The following is a 27,322-nucleotide window of genomic DNA, read 5'->3' on the forward strand; positions in this document are numbered from 1 at the left end:
CGCTTCTGGAGCCTGTGCTCTGCAACAAGAGAGGCCGCGATAATGAGAGGCCCGCGCACCGCGATGAAGAGTGGCCCCCACTTGCCGCAACTAGAGAAAGCCCTCGCACAGAAACGAAGACCCAACACAGCCATAAATAAATTAATAAAAAAAAAATAATCAGGTCTTCTAGTGCCTGAATTCTATTATTAGGAAATATATACAAGCATCTATTTCCCTCTTTCTCTCTCTCTCTCTCTCTCTGAAAACTGTGCCACTTAGGGCTATTTATCTATTTTTATTTATTTGTATATTTGGTGGAAATGGCTAATATGATTTCCTCATTATTCTGGTTTTCCTGTGTTATAATTTGGAGAAGACCTATTAGCACTAAGCTATTGGTGTATAAGCTATTTAATATGCAAATAACCCAGAGGTTTGGGGCAATAAGTTGTATAGTATTAAAGATTTATGGAGATAGCCAAGATAATATTTTCTGCCATCAGGCATTCAGAGGTAAGACTACAGATGCGTAGGAATGTTAATTCATTTTAAGAAAGATACACAACTTCAGTTTTCCTTCTAGAATGGGTAGAATTATTCAAGCCCAGTCACCATTTGATGCTTGCATACGTTTAACAGATGATGCTCAAATGTGTAGTGTCTGGGTTGTTTTTGTGCAAAAGGATTAATTGCCACTTATTTTAATTCTATTTTGGTTTAAAAGAAAGATTCTCCCAAGAGGGCCAAGAAAGAAGGTGGTTCTTGGCCCCAGTATTCTGTTGATAGATGAGAGAAGCAATTTGTTCACTCTCTCTTCCAGAGATTATGTTCTGTGGTTTAAGGCGAGTCTTATCTGGCCAAGTTAAAACATAAACCTCATATTTAACAGCCTTCTACTTACACTGGCTTTCAGTTTTCCCAGTACTTAAAAACCATTTTAATGATCATTTCCAAAAGGATACAAATATTGTGGCTGTTGAACTATGTTAAATGATTGCAATAGAGAAAGTTCTAAGACCCTCAAAAGGTAAAATATTGTACCATTTGAAGACAGTTTCTGTGTATACAGTATGGGTAGGATAATGATGAAAACAGACGGAACCTTCACTTTCCCATAAAATAACACTTGTGATCAAGGCTGAGCCATTTAGGACTCTGAATGAGACAGAAAGCCCCAGCCTCAGGTCACATTTCATAGTCTCACACAGCTTCTAAGTTAAACCAAAAGGCTCACAATTAAAACTTCAGAATTTTACGTAAGCTGGACCAAGAGGACCGTTCTTAAGCTTGCTCTCCCAAACCATTCATTTATTTATTTGTTTAATAAACGTCTTCCAAATACCTGTGGGATTCAGCAGCCCTGTGCTAGATGTAAGGATACAGAAAGAACATTATTCCTCCACCCGCAAGTAAATACAAAGATAAACGAGTACAACTCCCAAATAAATAAGCAAAAAATAAAGAACGATTTTTATTATAATCATCAACCTATTCTTCTCACATTTATCTCAAGCACAAAGACTTATCTCCCCAACTATTTGTAGTGCTTCTTTGGCAATAAAAACACAAGTAAGTTCATGTTTCTAAAACTGTGAAAAATAATATCAGGTTATACTGTTTCATTTAAACCTGGACTTTGGCAGTGTTAGGCTGCTTGGAATCAGTGGATGTAGAGATGCAGCATATTAATTGCAACTGAGAAAGGAAGTGGCAGGTGTTTCCAGCTCTGATGAGCTGCAATGAAATTGATGTTTTCTGCATTCTGGAGGCAGATGACAATTCAGCAATGTCTGTCTTCCCAGGAAGCAGATTTACAGGCTTTTCCTTCCAAACTGAAAATGGCAGCATGTCTCACCCAGGCAGTTGATCAGAGAACTCCCTCAGCAGGGCAGAGGTGGCAGGGGGCAGCTGGGGCTGCCACATGAACGGAGAGAGTGGCAGTCATTGGATGTAGTGAGCTCAAATGTAGGAGTTTATTGTAATAAGAAGGTCCACGTACAGAGGAGTGTGTACTATTTCACCTACTGTTTATCTTCTAACCTCACTGCTGAGTGGCTTGTGAAAGATTAATTTGCTCCAACGATTGGGAACTATTCACGTGGATTGAAATGTGTTACATGTGCACTGCTATAAGTACTGAAATGAACCAAAAATAAATGGTTTTCTGTAGAAAGAATCCAAACATGCGGGTTTGGTCTGGCACCTCTGAGGGCAGCGTCCGTTTCATTTCTTTATTCCAGTGAAAGGACGTGAGCAAAGCTTTGATTTCATGTAGGAGTCTGTGAATTATCATTGGATGCTTTATTCCCACCGGGGCACCTGGCAGGACTTACCTGGATGTGAGTGGGAGGAGGAGTGAAGAAGGCTTGCCTCAGGTGTATTCTCTCAACAAAGAAAGCTGTTCTCAGAGCTGGGGAGGGGGAGAGAGGGGGCCTCTCCTGTCCCAGCTCCCATTTCTCTTACCTGATACAACCCGGTTTTGTATTTCATTCACGCAACAGGAATACTCCCCTTTGCACGGAGCTGGCCCCTTCCTTCAACTCACACTCTTTCAGGACTGAAGTTTTTGGTTTATTTGTTTGTTTCTGTTCTTAATCCCGGCATTGCAAATTCATGAAACGTGAGCACATGATTCACCAGAATTGCTGCATCAGGTGAATCAAGTGTCTGGTCCCCATCATTTCACACTGAGTTCCCCCATTGTTTGGAAGCTTTTGTCTGCTGGTGGAATATTTGAAATGATTCATTTTTTACATTGACTGTCAACAGAAAGTAAACATAACTGCAGAAGAGAGCTCCTGTTTCACAAGCGCTAACATGCCAAGGGAAAGACCAGCCACCTTCCATGGCATTCTGCAAGTTTTCCTTGTGCCCATGCTGGGGCTCATTTGCCCACAGAGCTACAGACTCTCAGCCTTGAGCTGACCTGGTGGGGAGCTGACTCTCACCACCCCTCAGCCTTCAGGGCAGGATTGATAATTTGACACTCACTCCCTCTCCCAGCTCCTTTCTAGAAACAAAAAAAGCAAGACCTATGCTGTCACAGCTCCCCTGAGGAGCCCTCTGACCCTGATAATGGTAATAGATCCTGTGAATGCAGCTCACTTCACCCGCCAGGTGCTGTAATAAGCTCTGTAGGTGCATTATTCCATTTAATCCTGAAAACAAAATCCTTAAGATAAACATTGCCCCATTTTGAGATGATGAGACGGAGACACAGAGGCCCAGGAGCTCACCTGGTAGTCCAGGTACAAAGTGGTGAAACTGGGGCTGGACCCAGATGTCGGCCTCTAGAGCCCAGGCCCTTGACGCCAGGCTGTATGACCTCTCTCTGTGTCCCCACCCAGACTTGTGCCTTGTGCTTACCTGTTCCTTCCCTTCCTTTCCTAGATCTGTTCTCATTGCCACCGTCTCCCAACACACCAGTGCCCAGCACTGCTCAGGGAAATCTGGCATTAAAAGCCCAAGCTGCCACTTTGAAGTGTTTTTTTTTTCCCCTTCTGTTCTACATCTATATATACTCAAACACAAAAACAATCGTTTAAACAGTTAAATTACCTAACCTCCACCACTGCTCACAAAAATCTTACAGTAACTATGATACCCTAGGAACAGGCACCTTGTTTATCCTGGGGGATCAGGTACTGCTGACGCACTGCCGTGGACCCACCCCCCAGGGGACTTTTTGCCCGAAATTGCACTATACAATCCAATCCCCAGTCCCAAGGGTAGGGAGCCAAGAGCACAGGGCCAAGGGGATGGGAGAGGAAGGACCAGGGAGTGTGCTGGGAACCAGCTGAGAGTGAGGTGGCTTCTGCGGGTCCTTAGGGAGAGTGTGCAGAGGTGGGGAGGAGGAGCAGGGAGGGTGTGGAGCAATACAGGGGTCACTGGGAAGCAGTACTCGTGGGCCTGTGTGACACTGAAATAACCTAATACAGGGCAGCAGTTCCCAATACACTAGAGGCACGAGAATTCAGCCCCCTGCCTATCCCCAGAATAACAGAAAATGGTTCCCTAAGAATCTGGGGGAAATGTGTGTGTGTGTGTGTATGTGTGTGTGTTTGTGTGTGTGTGGTAGTCCCAAAACCGTAAGTGTGTGATTTGAAAACAAATCAATAGCTCAAGAAAAAATCAACAAGTATAATTATTCTAAACATGGTAAGCTGAGCATGAGTCACTAACTCAGGGCTCAAATTCCAGCTCTGCCACTGCTCACTGGATGATATTGAACAACTCAATTGTGCCTCAGTGTCTTCATCTGTGAAATGGGGCTGATCCTCTCTCCTCCCTTCCTCTCTCCCTGCCTCCCTCCCTCCCCTCCTCCCTACCTTGCAGGTTCCTTACAAGGGTGAGTCTGCCCTATATAGGCTCCAATTTTTAAATGGAAATGGCTAGCCTATAACTTTATAGTCGGGATGGCCATGGTGAATCTCAAACTGTTCAAATCCCAACAGCAGAAACAGAAAACGATACCTCAGATCTCAGCAGAACAGAAAAGAATGGGCAGTTTCCACAAGAGGAGATGTAAGCAGTAAACAAGACCAAGAAATGCACTTCTCAGAGCATTGTCACCTACCTTTTGGGACTCTCTCTCTGAGTTGGCCTCTGCTGACCAAATACCCAGCCTCTTACAGATCTTTTTGGCCACTGATTCTTCAAGTACACCTTGAAGACACTCTCTGGCCCTGGTGATTCGGTTGCATCTCACCATCATGTGTAATACTTCTAACCTTCCTCCCTAAAAGGAAACATTTAAGTATGAAAAGCCTTAATATCGTCCCCAGCAAAGATGAAAGCAGAGACTCTTGCTTCTGCAGACCACACAAGCCTTGAGGTGGGTGTGGGAAGGAGGTGGGTGTGGGAAGGAGGTGAGTGTGGGAAGGAGGTGGGTGTGGGAAGAAGGTGGATTACAACGGATTACATCCGTGACAAAGAAGACCTTGCTCCCCTGATTACCTGCCCTGGGAAGGGGTAGGGGAGACCTTGGGAATAATCTCGGCAGCCTGTGACACAGACCACACCAACAGAATCACTGGAACCCCAGGTATTCTTGCCTGGCTGAGTCTGAAGCGGCTGACAACTGCCCCTTTCTATCCTTAAAGTCTTCACCCCTGCTGCTGATTCTCTGGAGGGTTCTCCAGTCCTCTGCTAAATAACTCAAGTAGGAGCCACTGATTTTCGTGGCTTCAACTCTACACATAGGTGATGCTCAGCTATCATGCTCAGGTGAGGAAATCCCCCTACTAATGTTTACACTTCATTCCTAGGCACCTGAAGAATAGGTAAGCAGGTCACCTGTCTCTAGGAACTTGGGACACATTCCACCATGGCTGGATCAGAGGCCATTTGAATAGCATCATCTGTGAGATCCTCAAAAACATTCCCACCCTCAGTCCACCAGGTCACAGACCAAGGCTGAGGTCTGCCGACTTTCCCCCGGCCCAATGCCTTCCCTGGTCACCTAGAGAAGCCCTTGCCCACCCCTGCCCTCAGCAAGGAGGACCCCTGAAGGACATGCCCACTGGCAGCCTGGTCTTCGAAGGCCACTGCTAATATCCCAGAGTTCCTGGGGGGATGTGCAATAAGAATTCTCACTTAAGGCTCTGAGTCCAGAACCATTTGATTTCACACATTCTTTTCATCCCGTGAGCATACCTTGCTTTCAGTGATTAAAGAGGTCTCCAAGAGGCTCTGTCTAGCTTCTCTCCACATCCCCTGATCCCGCTGCTTTGATGTGGTCAAACAACCTCCAATGACTAATTGGGATCCAGACCCTTTGTAAAACCCTCTTCATGATCTGCAGGCGCCTCCCATATTGTCCCTTAGATGGTATATCAGTTTCCTAGGGCTGCTGTAACAAAGCACCACAAACTGGGTGGCTTAAAACAACAGAAATTTATTCTCTCACAGTTCTGGAGGCCAGAAGTCCAAAATGAAGGTGACTTCCAGGCAATGCTTCCTCTCAAGCCCCTAGGGGAGGGTATTTTCTGGTTTCTTCCAGCTTTTGGTGGCCCCAGGCATTCCTTGGCGGTGACAGCACAATTCCAGTGGGCCTCTTCCTCCCATGTGTTTTCACATCATCTTTCCTCTGTGCATGTCAGAGTCTAAATTCCATCCTTTCCTAACGACACTGGTCTTACTGGATTAGGTGCCCACCTAGTATGACCTAACATGCTATTTTAACATAACTAGTTACATCTGCAGTGACTCCACTTCCAAATAATTAAGGTTCATGTTCTAAGGTTCTAGGGGTTAGGACTTCAACTTATCTTTTTTAGGGGACACAATTCAACCCATAACATATGGTATTCACAGTTGGGGAATGTGAAGCTTTCCCCAGTGAAAGCCTCTTCCAGTTTGAATTTTACCTTAATTTGATTTGAGATGCTTAGTTTACCTCTATCCTGGGTTTTTAACCTACACAACAAAAAAGGAACACAGCAAAATAAAACAGAATGGAAAAGATAAGTTGCCTTAAATATGACATATAACCACAATTTACGAAATCTGTCTGAATGGAACACACAGACTCCAATTATCTCTCCATTATCTTAGTAGTTACTCTTTTACTATTCTTTTAATGGTTACCCTAGAGGTTGCAACATGATTCCTTGATTTATCAAAGTCCAGTATAAATTGTTACTTTTACTTCTTCACAGATAATGCCTGGATCTTAGAACTTACCTTCATTTACTCACTTCCCAATTTAAATGCTTTTGCTTTTGTGCATTTTAATTTGATTTATATATTTTTAAACCCTGTAAGACATTATTATTGTCATTTTATGTAGTTAATATTCTTTTAGCTGCACCCGTATATTTACCCTTTTATTTGTTCTTTCTTCTTCCATCTGGAACAATTTTCCTTCCGCCATCCACTTTAGTATTTCCTTTTGTTTGGATCTGCTATTTATTAATAATTTTTCTCAGTTGTGTTTTTTTTTTTTTTAACTGAAAATGCCTTTCTTTTCTCTTTGTCTACTAGAGTGAAATCTTTTGGAGTCCCAAACCAGAGCGAGGGGGCTTTACTAGAGGCCCCCGGTTTGGTGCCACCTGAACTTTTGTCTGTCTACCCTTGTGAGGTTGGCAACTGCCCTGCTCAACCTCTTCAGCTGCTGCCTCTGAAACTGGCAGGTGCCGCTAGGGGGAAAGTAGTCCCAAGTGACCGGCTCACCTCTCTGGGTTTCCTCCTTCTCCGAGATCTTGGCCCTGTAAGTTCCGTCAGCTTTCCAGTGCTCTCAAACAGATTTAGTTTACATTTTGTCCAGCTTTTCCAGCTGTTCTCAGTGGGAGGCTTGGCCTGTATCGCATAGTATGATGGTCTGAGAAGCTGAACATCCAATTCCCATCTACTGTTAGGAGGACTCCTAGGAGCTGTCATGTAACACTTTTGCTTACATCTCATTGGCCGAAATTTAGTCATGTGATCACACCTAGCAGGGAAATATAGTCTTTATTCTGAAGGACTATAATCCTAGCTGAAAACTGTAGATTCTACGACTCTTTGGCAGAACAGATTCTAAAGGCTATAGTATTATCCTCTCGGTTATTTGCTATGTGATCTGAAGCAAATTTAAACTCTCCAAATTTCAAGTTATTCATCTGTGTAATGGAGGTAACGATAATATCATATGAGTCTCAAATGAGATACTAGTAACGAATATTTATTTATTTATTTTTTAATTATTAGCACCTTTAATTATTATTTATTTATTTTTTTGGCTGTGTTGGGTCCTCGTTTCTGTGCGAGGGCTTCCTCCAGTTGCGGCAAGCGGGGGCCACCCTTCATCGCGGTGCGCGGGCCTCTCACTATCGCGGCCTCTCTTGTTGCGGAGCACAGGCTCCAGACGCGCAGGCTCAGCAGCTGTGGCTCACGGGCCTAGTTGCTCTGCGGCATGTGGGATCCTCCCAGACCAGGGCTCGAACCCGTGTCCCCTGCATTGGCAGGCGGATTCTCAACCACTGCGCCACCAGGGAAGCCCACGAATATTTATTGAACTAAGACTTGTTACCTGCTGGGCACTGAGCTGAGTAGTTTATTTATACTAACTCTCTTGATCGTCCCAATAACCTTATGAGGAGAGAACTCATTTTGATGAGAAAACTGAGGCACAGAGAGGTTAAATTATACAGATATTTGGCTGCTGAATGGCAATTTGAACCCCAGACCTTCACCATGACATGGTCCTGCCTTGTAAAGCACAAAGCCCTACCTGTTGAAATTGCTGAGGGGACCAGAATAGGAACAATGCTGGGTGACTGAGGGCTGCACGTGCTTAGCTAGAAAAATGGTCCTCTAAGGGAAGGTCTGGGGACAGAACTGCCCTAGTTTGAGTGGATTTTTGAGTGATGTGGGCCACTGGTCATCGGTTTCATCCTACTCAAGGGTTAGATGATCAGAACAGCTCATAAGTTAAACATGGGAGTTGGAGAAGGAGACCATAAAGGGGACCCTACAGAGCATGCAATCCCATGGCTTCATTTTAAAAAATCAGTCATTTTTGTGATAAGTGTGTAAATTTTTATTGAAGTACAATATACTTACAGAAAATTGCTCAAATTATCAAGTAAACACTCCATGAATTTTCAAAGTAAATACACCCATGTAACCAGCACCCGGATCAAGAAACAGGGCATCACCAGCTCCAGCAGCCTCTCTCATACCTTCCCCCCTCCCTGTTCTACTCACCACCCCTCCCAAGCCTAATCATTACCATGACTCTAACATCAGAGACTAGTTTTGCCTGTTTTTTGAACTTCATATGAATAGGATGATACAGCATATGCTCTTTTGTGTCTGAATTTTTTTTCACTTAACATTATATTGTGAAGGACATTCCTATTGCTTCTGTAGTTGCAAACTGCTCATTCTCATTGCTGTATAACATTACATTGTGTGACCATCCCAATTTACCTATCAATTCAACTGTTAACAGGCATTTGAATGGTGCTGCTATGAATCTTCTAGAACATGTATACGGGTACACAAATGTACTCATTCTGTTGGGTATAACCTAGATTGAAACTGTCGATCATAAGATAAGTGGGATGTTCAGTTAGTTGGAACTACCTTGGTTTCACTTTATTGATGATGGAAATGAAAGTACGGAAAGGGCAGATATTTGTCCAAGGTCATCTAGCCACTGAGCTAGGACTGGAATCTGAGTTATTCTCTCCCAGGACAGTTTGCTTAGGTATACATTTCGAAGAGAGACTGGCCTAGAGAGTCAGCAGAGTCTCACAGCAACACACATGTAACTCATGAGGCTGTCCTTATCATGTAACACCTGGGTAAGATGAAACCAATGACCGAGCATGAGAGGGGCAGCTGGTCAGTGGGGCCATGATTGTAAATCTCAATTTAGATTAGAGGGAGCTGGTGCAGGTTCTTCTTTGCATCTTATCAATGAACAGCCTGCGGTGTGTGTCCCTGATTAAGCTAGATTTAGATTCTCTCTTCTTCAGTGCCAGGCCCCAGGCAATGTGCTTTCCAATATATTATGTCATTTAACCTTTGAACAAACACCCAATCAATTCATATCCATAAGGACTATAAAAGCATACTATCAAAAGAGAGTATATAAAAATCTGTAAGCAAACCAGAGCAAGTTAGAACAGTGCTTTTCAAACGATCTATGGTGAAGGTGCAATCCATCACAGATCAATATTTTTGTAAAATACAATAAAAAATAATAAATATAAAATTGCACTGTTAAATTGTATAAAAGTTTCTAAACACTCTAGTTTCTATATTTAGATCATCAAGGACTAACAGCAGTTTGCAGACAATACTGGTTTTCAGACTACACTTTGAATAGCACTGATTTATAACTCACCATCCATTCCACTTGGCCTTTCAAGAGAGATTGATAATTATCTAAGAGGCAGAAAAGTTTGAATAACAAGACATCTGCATAATTCTGAGACCTTAGAATCCACTCATACCCATATAGGTAACTGTCACCTTAACGGGACTTTACCAGTCCCCTGTCTTTATCAACATAACTTCAACTATTCAAAAAAACTCTTGCATAGAAAGACGAAAGTTACAAATAACTTTATTGTTCAAGAACTTCCCCCCAAATCTCATTGAAATGAACATAAAACACTTAAACTTTTCAATAGATAACATTAAAGACTATTTACCCTCCAAGACTCTTTGAAAATCTTGCCTTGTGTCCACCAATCCCAACCTAGTATATTACAATCCTTAGCCAAAGTTAATCAAGCACTACCCCCACTGAAAGACCTGCCTTAAACCAGATTCCAAAACCTTATAAATATCCCTGCTGTGCTCTCCCCTAGTCCAAGATGCTGCTAAGACTCTGCCAAGGCAGGACTCTCCTTACCATGGTGTACAATAAACTCAGCTTTGCCTTCTCTACACCTTATTTTGCTGGTAGTTCCTGGGAGCTAGCATCCAACAGTCAAGCCTTTGTTTGTTCCTCCATTTAGTCTTGCTCAGTCATTTTCAAACTTCAGTATGCATAAAAATTACCAAAGAGGATTGTAGATGCAAAAGCATGAGTGAGCAGTTTAAGAGATCTCCATGTATAAATTTGACCATGTCGTATTTAGAACCTAAGCCCTGCATACAGAGATCAGCAATTGGTGAAGAATAGAGAACCACAGAACGTTAGAGCTGGAAGTGGTTCTAGGTGCCCGAACATCAGTGCATGAATCAGCTACATCAAAATCACCTGATGTAATTAATCCCTGTTAAAAAATACCTATCCCTTGATTTCACTTCAGATGTACTGAATCAGAATTTCTAGAGATGGGCCCACGAATGTAACAAACTCCCTAAGGGATTGTGAAGCACAGTCAGGTTTGAGAACCATTATGCTCTCCCACCACTTCATTCTGTAGATGAAGAAACAAGAGACTCAGAAATGGGAGTGAACTTGTCCAAGTTCACACAGCTCAATCACACAGCTATTGAGCTGTGTGTCTCATGATTCCCCGATAAGAGTTCTGAGGGTGGAGATCAGATTTTGGACATATCCTTATGTATAAAATACCCTGAACAAGAATTATGAATGATGTAATCAAAACAAGATTCTACTTTGACATTTCAACATGTCTTTAAGGTTTATCAGGGTGGTGGTGTGGGAGCAGGTGGTTATTGTAATCTCCCACGTGAAAATTCTAGCAGTCATTGTGAGTTCTCTGCTTTCTACTAGGCAAGAGGAAACAGCTAAAGCATAACTTTCAAAAAAGGTAAAATTACCACTCTTAAGCAAAGACAAGATGAACACACATCTGCTGAGAATCTATGGACCACCTTGTTAAATTTATGTTCTCAGGAATCGTTGCTTGTTAGTTGGCTGACTGGCTCAAGTAAAGGTGGATGGGTCATTACAAGGCTTTAGGAAGGTGTCCTAGGAAGGAAGCACAGCTGGCCCTCCTGAGAACTACAGGTAGGCCCTCAGAAGAGGTTCTAGGTCCAGGCAGCTACTCCCACGGCTTTTCATTACTCAGACCACAAGGCTTCTTGAGCACACTTCGTTGCTCCACTGTTTTGTTTCTCTACTCATCGGCAGGCCTGTGGCTAAAAATGGACGCCCCCAGTCTTGAGTCTGCATTATCATCACTAAGTGCTGGACCTCTGACAACTGTCTCTAGCTTAGATTCTTGATGGAGACTATCTGATTGGCTGCTCTCCAGTCAAGCATTAGGGCCCTTTGGGTCAGGTGATCACTCAGGGTCAATCAGCTGTAGCTACTTGGAGGAAACAGTTGCCAAGGGGTTGTGTGAGTGTGCGTGTGTGTGTGTGTGAGAAAAAGAGAGAGACCCGGAGACAGCCAGGGGAGCCCAAGTGAGAACCTCAAGTGGCCAAGCACAGTAAAACGTGCCTTTTAATCATTTCCAGCATGAGTCCTTGAAATGCTGGCTTTTGTGCCCCTCCCCTGTAATCCCCAATGAGTCTGGTTGTCACTCTGTCGCTTTTATTTAGGCAAGATAAGTTGGGGGCGGGGGAGGGGTGGGGAGGCGGTTCTCACAGGAGCCTATGTACCTTCCCATTCATGTTTCCACCTACATTTGGGATCCTCCTTTGTACAAGCCATTGAGCTGCTAGAAACACATGTCTCTAGGTGTTGGCCTGTGCTCATGAACTTCAAACTTCTCACTCTTGGATGGGGGTGAAGAGGAGGTTGACAGCCATGGATAAGTGCAGGAACAGCTGGATGTGTCCAGCTGGCGGGGCCCGAACACATTTTGGTTCCCTCTATTTCTTCCTGAGCAGACTCACTCTCTTTCATGGGCACAAGACACGGGCCTAATAACTACACTTAGAAATGCAGGGGAGGAGCGAGCTCCTCACCCAGCAGCCGGGCCAAATCAGCGGGAGACAGAGTAGCAGGTGGGTTCAGTTCAGCAATCACTGAACCCCGGGTTGGAGCGAGGAGCTCTGCTGAGTGCGGAGCCGGGGCAAGTGCGGCCTCCAGGCTCCAGGGCTCCCAGGCTGAGAGGGTCACACACATCGAAACAGGTAAGGCCGCACGTCCTGCAAGGGGCAGATCTGGGGCATCCTCCCTGCTCCGGGCAGCGGCGGGGCGCGGGCCCCGAGCGCGCAGCTCCTTTCAGGGCGGAGGGCGGCGCGAGGGAGGGAGAGAGGGAAGGGAAAGGCGAGCGTGAGCTGCCTCAAATGCTTGGAATAATTCCGCTTCCGTTTGGAAAGCCGCAGCCTCAGTCCCGCCGCGCCCGCCGCGTCCGCCCGGCGCCCGCTCTGCGTCCCGACCGGCCCGCGGCTGCCCGCTTCGTCGCCATGGCCACCTCCCCGCAGAAGTCGCCGTCTGTCCCCAAGTCCCCCACTCCCAAGTCGCCCCCGTCCCGGAAGAAAGATGACTCCTTCTTGGGGAAACTCGGAGGAACTCTGGCCCGGCGGAAGAAAGCCAAGGAGGGTGAGTGCGGCCTGGGCCGGCGAGCGGCCGGGCGGGGGGCCGAGGGGCCGGGGCTCCTCGGGCAGGGCGGGAGCGCGCCGCGGGTGCCCGGCGCCGGGGAGGGGGGCGCGCGGCGGTGCGGGCGCGCGCTGACCGGGAATGTCTCACGGGGCCGGGCCTCGTCGCAGCCCAGCTCTGGGTCGCCCGGGCGCTGCCCTCCTGGGCCCCGCGGCGATCGGGTGTGGCGACTCGGGCCTGGAATCAGGCGACGCCCGCGCTGGGCCGGGGGCCGAGGAGGCGGCCGGGCCCGCCAGCCCGGAGGCGGCGTCCTCCCCTGGGTCCCGAGTCCCCGCCTTCTCCGCGCCGAAGGCTGGCAGTTTCCAAGTTTCTTCTGAAACTTTTCTGGGCGCCGTCACTCTCGCTCTTTGCCTTCATTGGTCTTTGAAATCAGATCATTTCCTAGACCTGCTGAAGTGTACGATAGCAACCTTGGCCTCTGGATCTCTCGTCCGTTCCCAGGGCCCAGCAGGGCTCTATTAATGTGTAGATCGACACCAAATGTTTGTCGAACGAATGAGTGGAGAGGTGGCTGTCCTAGCGGTCCCGCCTTGTGATAAATGATAAACTCGCACCCAAGGAGGAAACCTCGATTAGACACACACATTTGTAGCGTCCTGGGCTCTGACCCTTCTGTGAACTCAAGAGTTAAGGGCTCTCGCAAAAACCATTTCCTTTTCCTCACCAGGGTGAATTGAGGTGATCTTATTTTTTTCCAGGACAGTTTACATGTAAAATATTTTGTCCCATGGGCAGATTTTGCATCCTTTTTTTTTTTTTTTTTTTTTTTTTTTTTTTCTCCCCACCCAACCCTCCTTTTTTTTTTTTTAATTGAAGTATAGTTGATTTACAATATTGTGTTTGTTTCAGGTGTACTGCATAGCGATTCAGTATTTTTTGCAGATTATTACAAGATAATGGGTATAATTCCCTGTGCTATACAGTATATCCTTGTTGCTTATCTACTTTATATATAATAGTTTGTATCTGTAATCTCACACCCCTAACTTGTTCCTCCCTGCTTCTCTCTTTTCTTTGATAACCACAAGTTTGTTTTCTATATCTGTGAGTCTGTTTCTGTTTTGCATATACATTCATTTGTATTATTTTTTAGATTCCACATATAAGTGATATCATATAGTATTTGCCTTTGTCTGGCTTAATTCACTAAGCCTAATATTCTCTAGGTCCGTCCATGTTGCTGCAAATGACAGTGTTTCATTCTTTTTTATGGCTGAGTAACATTCCGCTGTATATGTATATATACACCACATCTTCTTCTGGTTTTTTTAAAACATGTTTATTGGAGTATAGTTGCTATACAGTGTTGTGTTAGTTTCTGCTCTATAACAAAGTGAATCGGTTGTATGTATACATATATCCCCATATCTCCTCCCTCTTGCATCTCTCTCCCACCCTCCCTATCTCACCCCTCTAGGTGGTCACAAAGCACGGAGCTGATCTCCCTGTGCTATATAGCTACTTCCCACTAGCTATCTGTTTTACATTTGGTAGTGTATATATGTCAGTGCTACTCTCTCACTTTGTCCCAGCTTACCCTTCCCCCTCCCCGTGTCCTCAAGTCCATTCTCTACGTCTGCATCTTTATTCCTGTCCTGCCCCTAGGTTCATCAGAACCATTTTTTTTTTTTTTTAGATTCCATATATATGTGTTAGCATACGGTATTTGTTTTTCTCTTACACCACATCTTATTAATCCTGTCATCTATTGATAGGCACTTGGGTTGCTTCCATATCTTCTTGGCTATTGTAAATAGTGCTGCTATGAACATTGGGGTACATGTATCTTTTTGAATTAGAGTTTTCATCTTTTCCAGATATATACTCAGGAGTGGAATTGCTGGGTCATATGTAGCTCTATTTTTAGTTTTTTAAGGAACCTCCATACTGTTTTCCAAAGTGGCTGCACCAATTTACATTCCTACCAACAGTAGACAAGGGTTCCCTTTTCTTCACATCCTCTCCACCATTTATTTGTAGCATCCTGATTTTTATTTTGAATAATGAGGTGACAGTTCGGAAAAAGGGCTAGTGACTGGTGTGTAGGTAGAAGATGCTTAGTTAAAAAAATTTTTTATTTCATAGACTTCAGTGGTTTGGGAATAAACATTTTTAAGTTTGTGATGATGATATGTAAAATAAGTTTCATGTTCCTGAGTTATCTTAAAGCATGAAAAAGAACTCAGTGTTGAGAATTATCAAACTTGATACAAAGAACTAGACTTCTATTCTCTATATTGAATTGAGAAGTAGCAAAACATATCCCCCAAAATGTCCCCGCCCTCCCCCCAGTGTGCTTATTTCAGAAAACCGTTGTGTGAGTAGTGTGTAGTTGGTAACAAATTGTGAAACCCTGGATTGGAGAGTCTTTTCCTAGGTATCCCTGTAACTTTTTCCTACAGTGTTCCTGATATGGGCTCTCCAGCTTGAGACTGGGCAACTCAGAATTACTGAAGCTCATGACCTACCAGAAGTGCTCACCCCACTTTGCCAACTCTTTAGAAAAGTTTACTTTATATTGAGCTCAAAGGTGGTCTCTCTGTATGTACTACTATTCTGTTCATGCAGCCAGGAGAACGAGTGGGACGGTGGCTCTTCACTTTCTCCAAGTGGACCAACCTGTTTTGTGGAGTCCCTTGATCAGTCCAAACATCCTCTGTTCCTGTAGCTGGTCCTCACAGATGAGCTTCATGGCCCCCTGGTATCCTATCTTTTCAGTTTCAGTCAGGGTCCCTGCAAGAAACAGAAGGACACATTAGTTGGGATTTTGAAAATAATGTGATGAAGGGACTATTTACAGAGGTGTGGGCAGGGTGAAGAGAACCCAGAAGGATGCTGAGACACCCAGGAGCTACCACCAAGGGGAAGCCATTACCACCCCTAGGCCTGAAGGGCAAGGGGAGCAAACCGCAACCCATTGAGAGCTGGAGCTATGGAAGGGGGGCTGCCTGATAGGAACTGTAGCTGTAGAGGGACACAACCACTGTCGGAAATGTGGAGATGGAGCAGGGAGACAGTGGCGCAAGAGATACTTGCATGTTCTCTCTCTTCTGGCCCTTGAACCTCTTGCTGGTGCTTCCCATTGGCCAGACCCAGTGGGAAGTCACCAGGGCAAGGGAATCTGGGTGATGCAATAAGTCGGGGTCAGCTCCCTTAGGGCACAGAGCAGTGCAGAGAGTAGATCATAGTGGAAGTGTTGAGAAACGGAGAATAACTAGCAGACTCTCAAAGTGAGCTGCCCAGAAGTCAACATAGTATGGTGGCAGTCCGGTCCATTAGGACAGGGCTGTCACCTCCTTTGTTCTAGCATAGATACAACATTCTATTAATGCAGCTGAGGCTGCTTTTCTTTATTCTGCCGGCAACATCACAGCTATCTCTGAGCTTGTTACCAGGTTACTCAAAGACATTTTAATGTTTTTTGCTCCTAAATCATTCCCTTCCCTATCTTGGATTGGCTCAGTTGGGTTTTTGAAACCAAGTGCAAGATCTTATTTTTATCCTTGTTATAGTACTTAACTGTTAAGTCCTGATTCTGTTATTCAGTCTATTAGCTAATCCAGGGGATGTAAGGGGGTGAATGGAAGAGCACGTGCTTCTTCTAAAGGGATGCCGTCACCCAGCTATAGCCGCTTCCTGCTACACGGGGTGGTCCTGCAAAGTCAAAGAAGGCAGTGGGGTTGGTCTGAAATGACCTGCTCTTGGCGAGCACGTGCTGGATCTCAGTGATCGTTGCTTTCCCTGTCAAGGGCCCACTAACCATCTCTTCAGTAAAGTAAGGCTAGGTCTTGCTCTGGATCCTGCATAAACTCACAGCTCTGTGCTTTGCAGAGACGGCCTTCTTCCATGTTCCCCCTAGTCTTCTGGAACCTCCCATTCTTCATGATTCCTCAAGATCATGGACGTTGGTCTATCCACAAATTACCCCAGTGCTTTGGTGTAGAATTCTCCTGGGCCCAAGGGCTCCCATTCATTCACTTGAAACCTGTTGTGTCTCACAGTCGGATACATGTTAGAATATTTAGGTCAATAATTTCATATTAAAAGTATGTTTTCCTAAGAATACCTACTAACATATATCATAGAATGACTGGAAGTCTCATAAGAATATAGTAAAACTAATGGTCACTCCTGTGTTTCATAAGAAAAAATAGCACGAGGGAGGCAAGAGAGAATAGAGGCTAAAAGCATGGTCTCTGGGACCAGACATATTTGGGTTTGATTTCTGGTCTGGCTCTTTATTTATTGCTATGACTTAGGACAAGTTCCTCAATGCTTCGAAACCTCTGTTTTTTCATCCATAAAATGGGAATAAAAATTCCTTCCTTACATAGAGGTTGTGAGGCTTAAATGAGACAAAGCGTGGCACAAATAATGGAAGCTATTAAAATTGACAGCTCAGTTTTAAGTAGTCTTTAAAATTTGAAATAGTCTTTTCATTATGGACTGCAAGAAGTTTCCACAGGTTCTGCAAAAAGCTTCACACGACGGTATGAAGCCTGTGTAGCACTATTTTGGTCCCTTTAGAAGTTAGGGATCTTTCTTTGCAAGTCAGATCATCCTGTTTCCCAAGATGTCACATTTCAGCATTAAAAAATATCTGGTCCCATTCTCATGAGTTGTAGCTAGGTAGCTTTTGTTTTTCCTCTGTGGATCTTCTCGTTTTGGGTTTCCAGTCTCCATTTATGCTGTGTAGTTCTTAGACTAGCCTTTCAGAGCCTACTTGCCAAAGGGCCACTTTTCACCTGCCTTCCTCCAAATCTGTCCTCACGACTTGCTCTTTCCAGGAATGCCATCTTGAATTGTATCTCCCAGCTGAAGGTACCCTAAATTAGGCCTGCAGCAATGGTTATTCCTATATTTTAACCACTTATTTATTATCCCTCAGAGTTTTTACACTTTGTCTGGTGCCCAAAGTGTACCATTTTGGTTCTCGTTGGCTGTCCAGTGTAACTGGGGGAAATCCCCAAATTCTGCGATAGATTTATGGTTTCTAGAGTAAGCAGAAGCCTCAGCATTGCTGAGCAATCCTTCTCTCCTAATCAGCTTGCATCTTCATTTTCCAAAGTGCCATGTTGAAACCCTTGTCACTCAAGCTCTTCCCCAGACCTTGAGATAGAAAATTAAGTGCCAGGTGTGAACTTGTTCAAATTTTCTTCACCCCCCACCACCCGCCAGTCCCATCTGTATCTACACCTGTCCTTTCCTGTTCCCTCCCTCTCTTAGTCCCCTCCGAGGAGGTCCTTTCTTCCCTTGCTCATGAGGCCCTTCACTTCCACTTCTTCCCAGACTTGGCATAGCCATATCCTTTTTCTCATATCCCCGGTCTTTTTCATGCTGCTCTAGCCCCTTAACATCTGCAAATATGCTTGACTCTTTGCCGTTTGTAGACACTCCCGATGCTGGTGTCCTCTTAAGTTGCTCACCAGAGGCCTTGGGAAAGTTGTCTGCACTGGCTTCCCCTTTCTGAGCTCCTTGTCACTTGCTGATCCGCTATTCCGTTCTTTCACCAATTATTTATTGAGTTGCCTGCCATGTGCCAGGCACTGTGTTAGGTACTGGGATATGGCAGGGAAAAAACAGACAAAAATCCCTGCCTTCATGAGCTTGCCTTCTAGTAGAAAAGACAGATCACAAACAAGATAAATTGGTAAAATGTACATATTGTATTAGAGCAGTGATAAGTGCTCTAGAGCGAAATAAAGCAGGGAAAGGGGAAATGGAGTGTTGTGGAGTGAGGGAGGAGGGATGGTTGGCAGTTTTAAATAGGGTGTCTAGAGAAGGCCTCACCGAGAAGGGTTTACTTGGGTAAGGTCCTGAGGAAGTGAGGGAGCACAGTATGTGTATCTTGGAGAAGAACACTGCAGGCAGAGGGAATGGCAGATTCAAAGACCCTGAGGCGGGAGTGGGCCTGGTGTCTTGAGGACAACTGTGGAAGGTGGTGAGATCTCAGGGGTAATTAGAGTGAGGGGACAGCTGTGTAGTGTTCTGGAGGCCATCGTAAGCCTGGGGCCTTTACTCAGAGTGACGCGGGAAGTTTTGTGCCAAGGAATAATATGATCACGCTTGCTCTGATGGTGGTAAGTGGCTGAGGGGGGCAGGGGTGGAAGCAGGGAGGTGAGTTAGGAGGCCACTGTAATGATCCAGGTGAGAGACAGAGGTGGTCTGGTACTGAGCAGTAGCAGTGGAGGGGTGAGCGTTCAGTTCTGGATATAGTTTGAAGATATAGTGGATAGGATCTATTGAAAGATCGGATGGAAGGTGAGAGAGTAGAATCAAGATGACTCCAGGGTTTGTGTTTGAACAAACCCAAAGATGGAATTGACGTTAACTGAGTTGGAGAATTCTACAGGAAGAGCTGATTTGGTGAGAAAGAGCAGGGCTCTCTTTTGGACCTGTTTAGTTAGAGGTGCCTCCTGGGCTTCCCAGGGGCCATATTGAGCTCGCAGTTGGTTCTAGGAGTCTAGCTCAGGGGAGGGTTCTGGGCTGGAGACACCTCTGTATGTAGGTGTATTTAAAGCCATGAGACTGAATGAGATCATCAAGGAAGGAGTATAGGACGTAGAAGAGGTCCATGGACTTTCCAACATTTAGAAGTTGAGAGATGAGGAGGAACCAGCGAGAGAGGCTGGAAAGGAGTGACCAGTGTGATAGGAGGGGAACTGGGAGAGGACTCCTGGAAGTCGATTGAAGAATTTATTCTGTTCCCAAGATTTACCCTTCACTGGCCGAAGTCTCCAGAATCCAGTCTCCTCTTCAATCCTCACTCCACTTGGGCTCTTGGTGGTGTTCGTATTATTCAACTTTTTCTTTTTATAAATAAATAAATAGATAAATTTATTTATCTATTTATTTATTTATTTTTGACTGTGTTGCGTCTTCATTGCTGCGCGTGGGCTTTCTCTAGTTGTGGCGAGCAGGGGCTACTCTTCGTTGTGGTGCACGGGCTTCTCATTGCGGTGGCTTCTCTTTGCTGCGGAGCACAGGCTGTAGGCGTGCGGGCTCAGTAGTTGTGGCTCAAGGGCTCTAGAGCGCAGGCTCAGTAGTTGTGATGCATGGGCTTAGTTGCTCCACGGCATGTGGGATCTTCCCAGACCAGGGATCGAACCCATGTTCCCTGCATTGGCAGGCGGATTCTTAACCACTGTGCCACCAGGGAAGTCCCTCAACTTTTTCTTTTCCTTAAAATTCTCTTCTCCCTTGATCTTATCCACACTGAATTGTTCCCTGTGTCTTTATTTTTTTCGGACTCCTTCTCGAGCTTCTATTATTTGTTTACCTCTCAGCAGCATTTCCTGGGGTCCTGACTTCACCTGCTTTGCCCTCTCATTCTGTTTTCCTCTCCATGGATTATCTCACTTACTCCCATGGCTTCAAGGGCCACCTGCCCATTTGTGGTTCCCCAATCCACATCTCAAATCCAGATCTTGTATCCAGACACATCTTTCCACTGTCTCCTGGATGTGTCACGGGATCCTCAGATTCAGCATGCCTGTAATGGAATTATTATTTGTCCCACTTGCCCAAATCTGCTTCTCCTCTTCCACCATCCCACCAGCTGCCTAAGGTGGAAATGTTGCAGTCGTCCTCTGTTTCAGAGGTCAGCAACTTTTTTCGAAGAGGCAGATAGTAAATATTTTAGACTTTGCTGGCCCTCTGGCCTCTACACAGCTCCGCCCTTGAGGCCACAGATGATAGGTAGATGAACCAGTGTGGCTGTGTTCCAATAAAACTGTACTTATGGACACTGAAGTTTGAATTTCACATAATTTTAATATGTCACAAAATATTCTTTTCCTTTTGTTCTTTTTCAGTCACTTGTAAAATATGAAAACCGTTCCTAGTAGTACTGGGGCTGTGCAAAAATGGGTGGAGGCTGGATATGGCCGTGGGCAGTAGTTCGCCCACCCCTGCTCTGTTTCACCCCCACAGCCAATCATCTCTCATGAAGTCCTGCTAATTCTGCCATCTAAATATTGCTGCCTTAATTCTGGCCTCATGAGTGCTCTTTCTCTTCTTCGGAATTGCTTATTTTATTAAACTTTAGCATCTTTATTTTCCACCTGAAGTATTGCCGTATCCACCCCACTAGTCTCCCTAGCTCTGGTCCTTTTTTGTTCAACCTACCCTTCATCCTTTTGCCGATATGTGGTTTTTTTAAGCACCAAGATAACATCTCCCCAACAAACTTCTTAGCGTGGTGTTAAGTCCGTGGTCTGCCCTTTTGGTCTAGTCTCCGTTATATCCCTTCAAGAAGCCTCCATTTTAGCTATACGAAACTGCTCTTCATTCCCCAAACACATCGTGTTCTTTCACGTGTTTTCACCTTTACACGTGTGGTTCCATGTTTCTGGAATGACCTTCTTCCCTTCTCTATGCAACAAACTCCTGTTCAATCATTGAGACCCAACTCAGATATCCCGTCCTGCTTGATGCCTTCTATAGCTCCCCTAGGAAGAGTGAGACGCTTCCCTTTGTGGGAAGACGCTTCCCTTTGTGCTGCCCTTTGTGGCTGTGCATGTCACATTATGATGAGAGTTCTCCTCCTGTGCCCCTCCTGCCTGGCATAGTATTTAACACATAATGATATTGCAATTTCTATGGAATGAATTTCCCCGTATTTACCTTGGTGAAAACAGCCCACCACTAACTGGTTGTGTAATCTTAGACAAGTCTCTTCCCCTTTGCCCATTTCTAACATCAGGGGATTAGGCTAAGTAACCTTTCAGGGCCCTTGCAGCTCTGGTATTCTATGACTTCTGAGCTCTCATTTCGCCAGGCTTCTCTCAAATTCAGTTTTATTGTCTGTGTAGGGTGGTCTGGGAGTGACATCATCACAAAGACCTCTTTCTTTCCTCCACTAATGAAGGCACCTCTGTGTCGGGAGGAGGAGATGGAAACCAGGATAAGTGGGCCGTGGCCCAAGGACACCTCCATATTAGGAATCGGTCTCCTTGTCTCATGGAATATCTCCATTTGGTTAACAAGCGCAGTTCATAATTATGTTTTAGCCATTAGTACAGGAGGAGAGACGAAATCCTTATGTAAACATGTGTAAGCATCTAAAATCTCCACTTACTGCCATGGGAAAAAGAACAGTTGGGGAAAGCGCTACAACAATTTTAATAATAAAAGGCTTTAAAAATACTTTTAAAAATAAAAATAAAATACTTTAAAAAAAGATGTAAACATTCTGTTCCATATTCAGTATGTTCTGTAGCCTGCAGTCAGTAGGAAATCCAAATGAGGGCTTTGCCTGAGGACCAGGGTCCCCGGGACAAGATGGCCTCATCCTTTCTTTTCCATCTTCCCTGTAGACTCCAGAGGACAGAAGTTGTGTTTGTTCTGCTCACATTGTATCCCAGGTGCCTAGCACAGCATCGGTACTTAACAGGTGCTCTGCAAAGCAGTATTTAACTGCCGGAAACGTCAGTGGGGATAAGATGCCCAGGTTACTTCAAACTCTGTTCTAAGCTTCGATGACTCTTCTGGGGCCCTGATTCCATCCAGGCCTCACTTCTGGCCGTGTGTGTGTGTGTGTGTGTGTGTGTGTGTGTGTGTGTGTGGCATAGAGGAATCTCTTTACCCTTTGTGGGAAGACATTATCACTTACTTAGCTCTGTGATTTGACAAACACACAAAGGCCCCCGAGACCAGAGGTGTGGGTCCTAGAATCCGTGGGCGCGGATTGGGCAGCGGCAGCAGTGCGCCTGAGAGGAAGCCCACTGGCCAAGGGTGGGGCAAGGCCAGCATTCTTTGCTTTCATTTGTGGAAATGGCATTGCACACGTTCACATTAAAGTGCTTCAGTGAAGAGGGACCGAGGTGGAGTAGCCTAATTGCAAGATTTGGGGGAGACAAGAGAAACGTGCAGACGGAAACTCTACAAGAGAGATTCAGAATCCCTTTCGTTCCTCCAGGTTGGCCCTGTTCCCCCGCCGTGTTTATCCCTTCTTGCCTCTCTCAGCTTCATTTACTCACAAAGTGCGGGACTAAGGAAACCTGAAAATCGGCCAGAGCCCGGCCACGATCGTTACTTCCCAGCAAGGGAGCTCCATCACTACAACTCTCCCCACTCCAGCCCACCAGGAAAAAGAACCTCCCAAAGCAGAGGGTGGCTGATGCCAGGCCCCCCTGAGCTCTGCCTCGCTGCCGTTCATGGTCGCTGCCCCCTTGTCAAGGCCGGGAAGAACGTCTGCGCGGGGTGGGAGCGCTCTAGCACTCACTTAAAATCTGGTTCTCCTGGCATTTACTAAGTGATCATTCTGTTTGCTCTGAACATACCCACCTGCCGCAGCCTTAGGAAAACCAACTTTGTGACTAGTGTCATTGGCTTCCCTTCAAACCAGCCTTAGGGAAATGTTAGGCCATGGATGGAAGGAGCAGTGAACTTCATCAGTTTGAACAGAAATATTCTTAACTACCACACACTCTCTTGGGGGAAGGAAGAATGAACCAAATCACTTAGCTCCTGACTTTTTAAATAAAAGTTGTTTTTTCTTCCCCATTATAAAATTAACCCATACTTATGGGATTTATGGGAAAATAGAAAGAGAAAACAATCATGCAATGTTCCAATTCCCAAAGGCAATCACTCTTAGGATTTGGGGGGTTTTTTTTTCTCTTTTTTCCTTCTTTATAACTTTTCTTTTTTTATAATTGTAATTATACCATGTATATTATATAGATAAAAATTCTGTATCTTAATTTTCATTTATTATAATGTAAATAGTTTTCATGTTATTATAGTTTTTAATTAAACATACTTTTTATTGGTGCATAATATTCCACTGAGTGAATGTCCAATTGTTTACTTAACCATTTCTTTTGGTGCTTTTTAAAATTTTTCTAGAAATAATGCCTAAAGTGTTTTTTTTTTTTTTTAATATTCAGAGTAATTTTTTTTTGACTGGAGCTCCAGATGTACAATTACAGGGTCAAAAGGTAACAGCTGGATTGCTTACTATCAATATTTTATAATTGATAACCAGGAGACATGACTGCTTTTGGGTCCGGGTGGTCTTCCTGGTAGATTGTTTGAAAGTAAAACCAACATTGTTAGGCTGAAAGTTTCTGTTCCTGGCAGGACCAGGTCACCTGTGGGGTGGGGTAGGATGGGAAATGAATGGGTCAGGAGAGCACAGATTTCCATGCTGGCCACTGATATGTGCAAAGTAAGCTCTAGTACAGGCAGGTCTTTATTTCAGAACATCCTCTCATGGCCATTCTTCACCCTTCAACGGCCTGGTCTATAAGAGGACCCAAGGTGTGCCCGCCTTGGGAATAATCATCCTTGAAGTCACAGCTGCCACCCTCTGTCACTCTGAGTTCTCACCAGGCGCATGTAAGACCCAGTGGAGGTTTGTTCAAGAAGTCCCTCCTTCCCTTGATCACTTCCTCCCGTCTCCTAATCTCTGAATTCTTGGACTTGCCCCACAAGTTGGTAACCACAGACAAATGGGAGGTAATCGCAAGACAGGGGGCTGAGTGCCACAGCAGACAAATTTGGATCTCAGGGGTGAAGGACCCCTTAGGCGATGTGGTGCTTTCAAGCTGGGTCTTGAAGCCAGAGGAGGAAACCCACAGGCTGACAAGAGAAGGGACGGGATTTGGGAGCCTTCTGAGTTTCAGGTTGGATTTTGACAGAGTGGGCAGGGCTGATGCTTCTGGGGCTCGGTTTCCTCAACCTGCTTAGGAGGCGGTAGTCAGGTGTCCCATTTCATCTCCTGAGAATGGATCAGAGCCAGTTGGAGCATGTAATTATCACACCCAGCACCCCAGGGAGTATTTCTGGGGAATCACTTGTGGAGGCAGATCCCCTCCCTAGGAGTGATGTGTTGCGGGCATTTATTTCTTCGCTGAGTCATATCCCATTTCTCTTCACTCACTCCCTTATCTCTTTTAAAATCCAGAGGCAACTCCCCTCTTCTGTGCTGTGAAAAACACAGCCTGACACTGAGGAGCTGGGGATGATGCAGCAGATCTCCTGGGGCTGACGATGTTGGACGGCCGATGGGCAAGGCTGCCGGCCTGTGTCTGCTCCCTCAGTGATGTAAACCCAAGGTCGCAGGGCTCCCGACTACACCACAGGGCTCAGTGGAGCCGGGCTCTGCACTTGTTTCTTTCCAGGAAATGTTCATCGGTAGAATGATCTGCCAATTGCCGTATTACATTGACTTTTCAATTCAAAACAATTCTTCCTAAAGCAGTTTTTGTCTTGGCCAGCATGGCTTTGGCTATGGGGCCTGCTGGGAGGGAAAATGCATCCTGTGGGGCAGGGAAGTGAGAGAGGAGTTCAGGAAGAGGGTCTGCGACACCAGTCACCCAGTGTCGGGGGCAAGGGCACTCCTGGTCTGTGGCCGTGGGCACCGAGATGGCAGGGTGCAGGGATTCCTGGCACCTTTTGGGTGTCTGAGTCCTGAATCAGGGAGGCTCATCCAAGTGCAGGTGGGGTCTGAGATTCAGGGTCCTGGGGACAGAAGCTGGCAGAACTTAGCAGGCAAGTCAGGACCCTAGCTGAGGAGGTAAGGAGGAGGGGCAGGCTTAGGCTCAGTGTGGACTCAGGATTCCCTGGCCCCCCAGAGTGGAGGTAGGAGGCGAGGCTGCCAAGGCTCATGGGAAGCCTGGGTCTTGCCTCGCTCAGCCTCCCCTACACTTCAGGCTTGGAAATAAACTTTCCTGTCAGTGGAGAGGGGTTCTTCTGGTTTATCGAAAGGCGGAGCTATCCAGGGCTCCCAGCCCTGGGGGACAGACCTGCAGATGACAGGCGGTTAATGATGACAGTTGGGAGAAACAGGGGCAGTAGGAACCAACAGTTTTGATGCTGTCTGCAAAACACAGAAGAAGGGTAACACAATTCCATTTTAAAGCAACTCAGGATACAGGCAAGCCCCGAAATAGCCCCTTGCGAGGAGCAGCAACTGCCTCTTGGCTGAGGGTTACAGGGCTCAGTAGCCCCTCCAGCACATGTCCAAGTGCCTGGAGAACAGAACCTGCTTTTCCTTCACCTGCTTTTCACCTGCTTTTCCTCCATGCCTGTCATTACGGTAAATTACAAGGCTCCCATGATGACTAGGCAGAGGCAGGTTGATTTGTTCCTTCTGACTGTCGCTGTGCCGAACTTGGCCGGGGTGAGGGGCACCCAGATGTCACACCTTGTAATGGCCCTGCCAGGGGTGGATGTTAGCACAACGGGGACCTGACACTTCAGTAAATCTGAGACATTCTGCCTCGGAGATCAAAGTTCAGAATTGCTTAAATTGGTGTTGGAGCAGGTGGGAAACAGGAGTCCAGGACCATGAATTAGATAGATAGCAATTGTCATTCAGTTTGTAAGGCTTGAATGTCACTTTTCAAATGATATGACATCAATTTAAGTAATTTGGGCTCCCAGCTACCTAGCCCTTTCATTATTTCTGGTTCTGGGACATGTGGTTCATGGTCTAGCTTATGCTCTTATGTGGACAAAAAAAAAGAAAACGAAAACCAAAAAACACCTTGCTTGTATCGCTGGGGTTGGACAGTTATGTTGGGTTATCAGTTTTCATGGGAGTGTGGATGACAATTTCATCTCCTACCTGGACGTGCTGGTAACTCCCCAAGCTACACTTCCAGCCATGACCTCTCACCTGCGCTTCAGACTCATTAGCATATGTGGGTCATGGCATTGTCACTTGTGCACAGGGACAGACCTGGATTGTAACACAGGGCACATAATTCTCAAAGGCTTCTGATGAGATGGGAACGTGCTCTGATTTCTGATGGCAGCTGGAGTCCAGAGGAGAGGTGGTCTGATCCGTATAGAGGAGTGGGTACTTTTTAAAAAAATATTGCAGCTTCATTGAGGTACAATTCAGCCGTCTGAGCAGTAAAATTCAGTGTTTTTTAATATATTCAAAGTTGTACAACCCTTGACACGACCAACTTTAGAATGTTCTCACCACCCCAAAGAGAAAGCCTGTACCCTCCCCTCCCCATTCCCTTACCTCCAAGTAACCATAAAATCTGTCTCTCTAGATTTGCCTATTCTGGACATTTCATATAAATGGAATCCTGTGATATGTGGTCTTTTGTGACTGAATTTTTTCACTTAGCGTAGTATTTTCAAAGTCCATTCATGTTGTAGCTTGTATCAGTACTTAATTCCTTTTTATGGCTGACCGATGTTCAATATCTATTACATAGATATACCACATTTTGTTTATCCTTTCCTCAGCTGATGGACATTTGAATGGTTTGTACTTTTTGGCTATTATGAATAATGTGGCTATCAATTTTCACGTACAAGTTTTTGTGTGGACTTGTGTTTTCATTTCTCTAGGGTATATACCTAGGAGTGTGACATTGCTGGCTCATAGGCCAACTCTATGCTTAACACGTT

General features: G+C 45.3%; 2 protein-coding genes across 6 annotated transcripts in view; both read left to right on the forward strand.

Moving 5' to 3' along the window:
• The window catches only part of LOC118899967 (F-actin-monooxygenase MICAL2), a 223,234-nt gene extending 221,100 nt beyond the window's left edge, over positions 1–2,134 (forward strand). For all 3 annotated transcript variants that reach the window (XM_036862051.1, XM_036862052.1, XM_036862053.1), the window contains one exon: positions 164–2,134. The gene's annotated coding sequence lies outside the window, so the exon portion shown is untranslated. The remainder of the gene's footprint in view (positions 1–163) is intronic.
• A 10,182-nt stretch (positions 2,135–12,316) lies between these two features.
• Positions 12,317–27,322, forward strand: part of PARVA (parvin alpha) — a 181,556-nt gene continuing 166,550 nt past the window's right edge. The window contains exons 1-2 of one of the 3 annotated variants that reach the window (XM_036861595.1): positions 12,317–12,474; positions 12,664–12,886. In XM_036861595.1, the coding sequence (XP_036717490.1) occupies positions 12,751–12,886 (136 nt within the window). In that variant the 5' untranslated portion in view covers positions 12,317–12,474; positions 12,664–12,750. Of the gene's footprint in view, positions 12,475–12,622; positions 12,887–27,322 lie in introns of those variants that run through there. The other 2 variants (XM_036861596.1, XM_036861594.1) reach the window with 2 other exon arrangements.

This window comes from Balaenoptera musculus, chromosome 8 (genome assembly GCF_009873245.2).
Source record: "Balaenoptera musculus isolate JJ_BM4_2016_0621 chromosome 8, mBalMus1.pri.v3, whole genome shotgun sequence".
Classification (NCBI taxonomy): domain Eukaryota; kingdom Metazoa; phylum Chordata; class Mammalia; order Artiodactyla; family Balaenopteridae; genus Balaenoptera; species Balaenoptera musculus.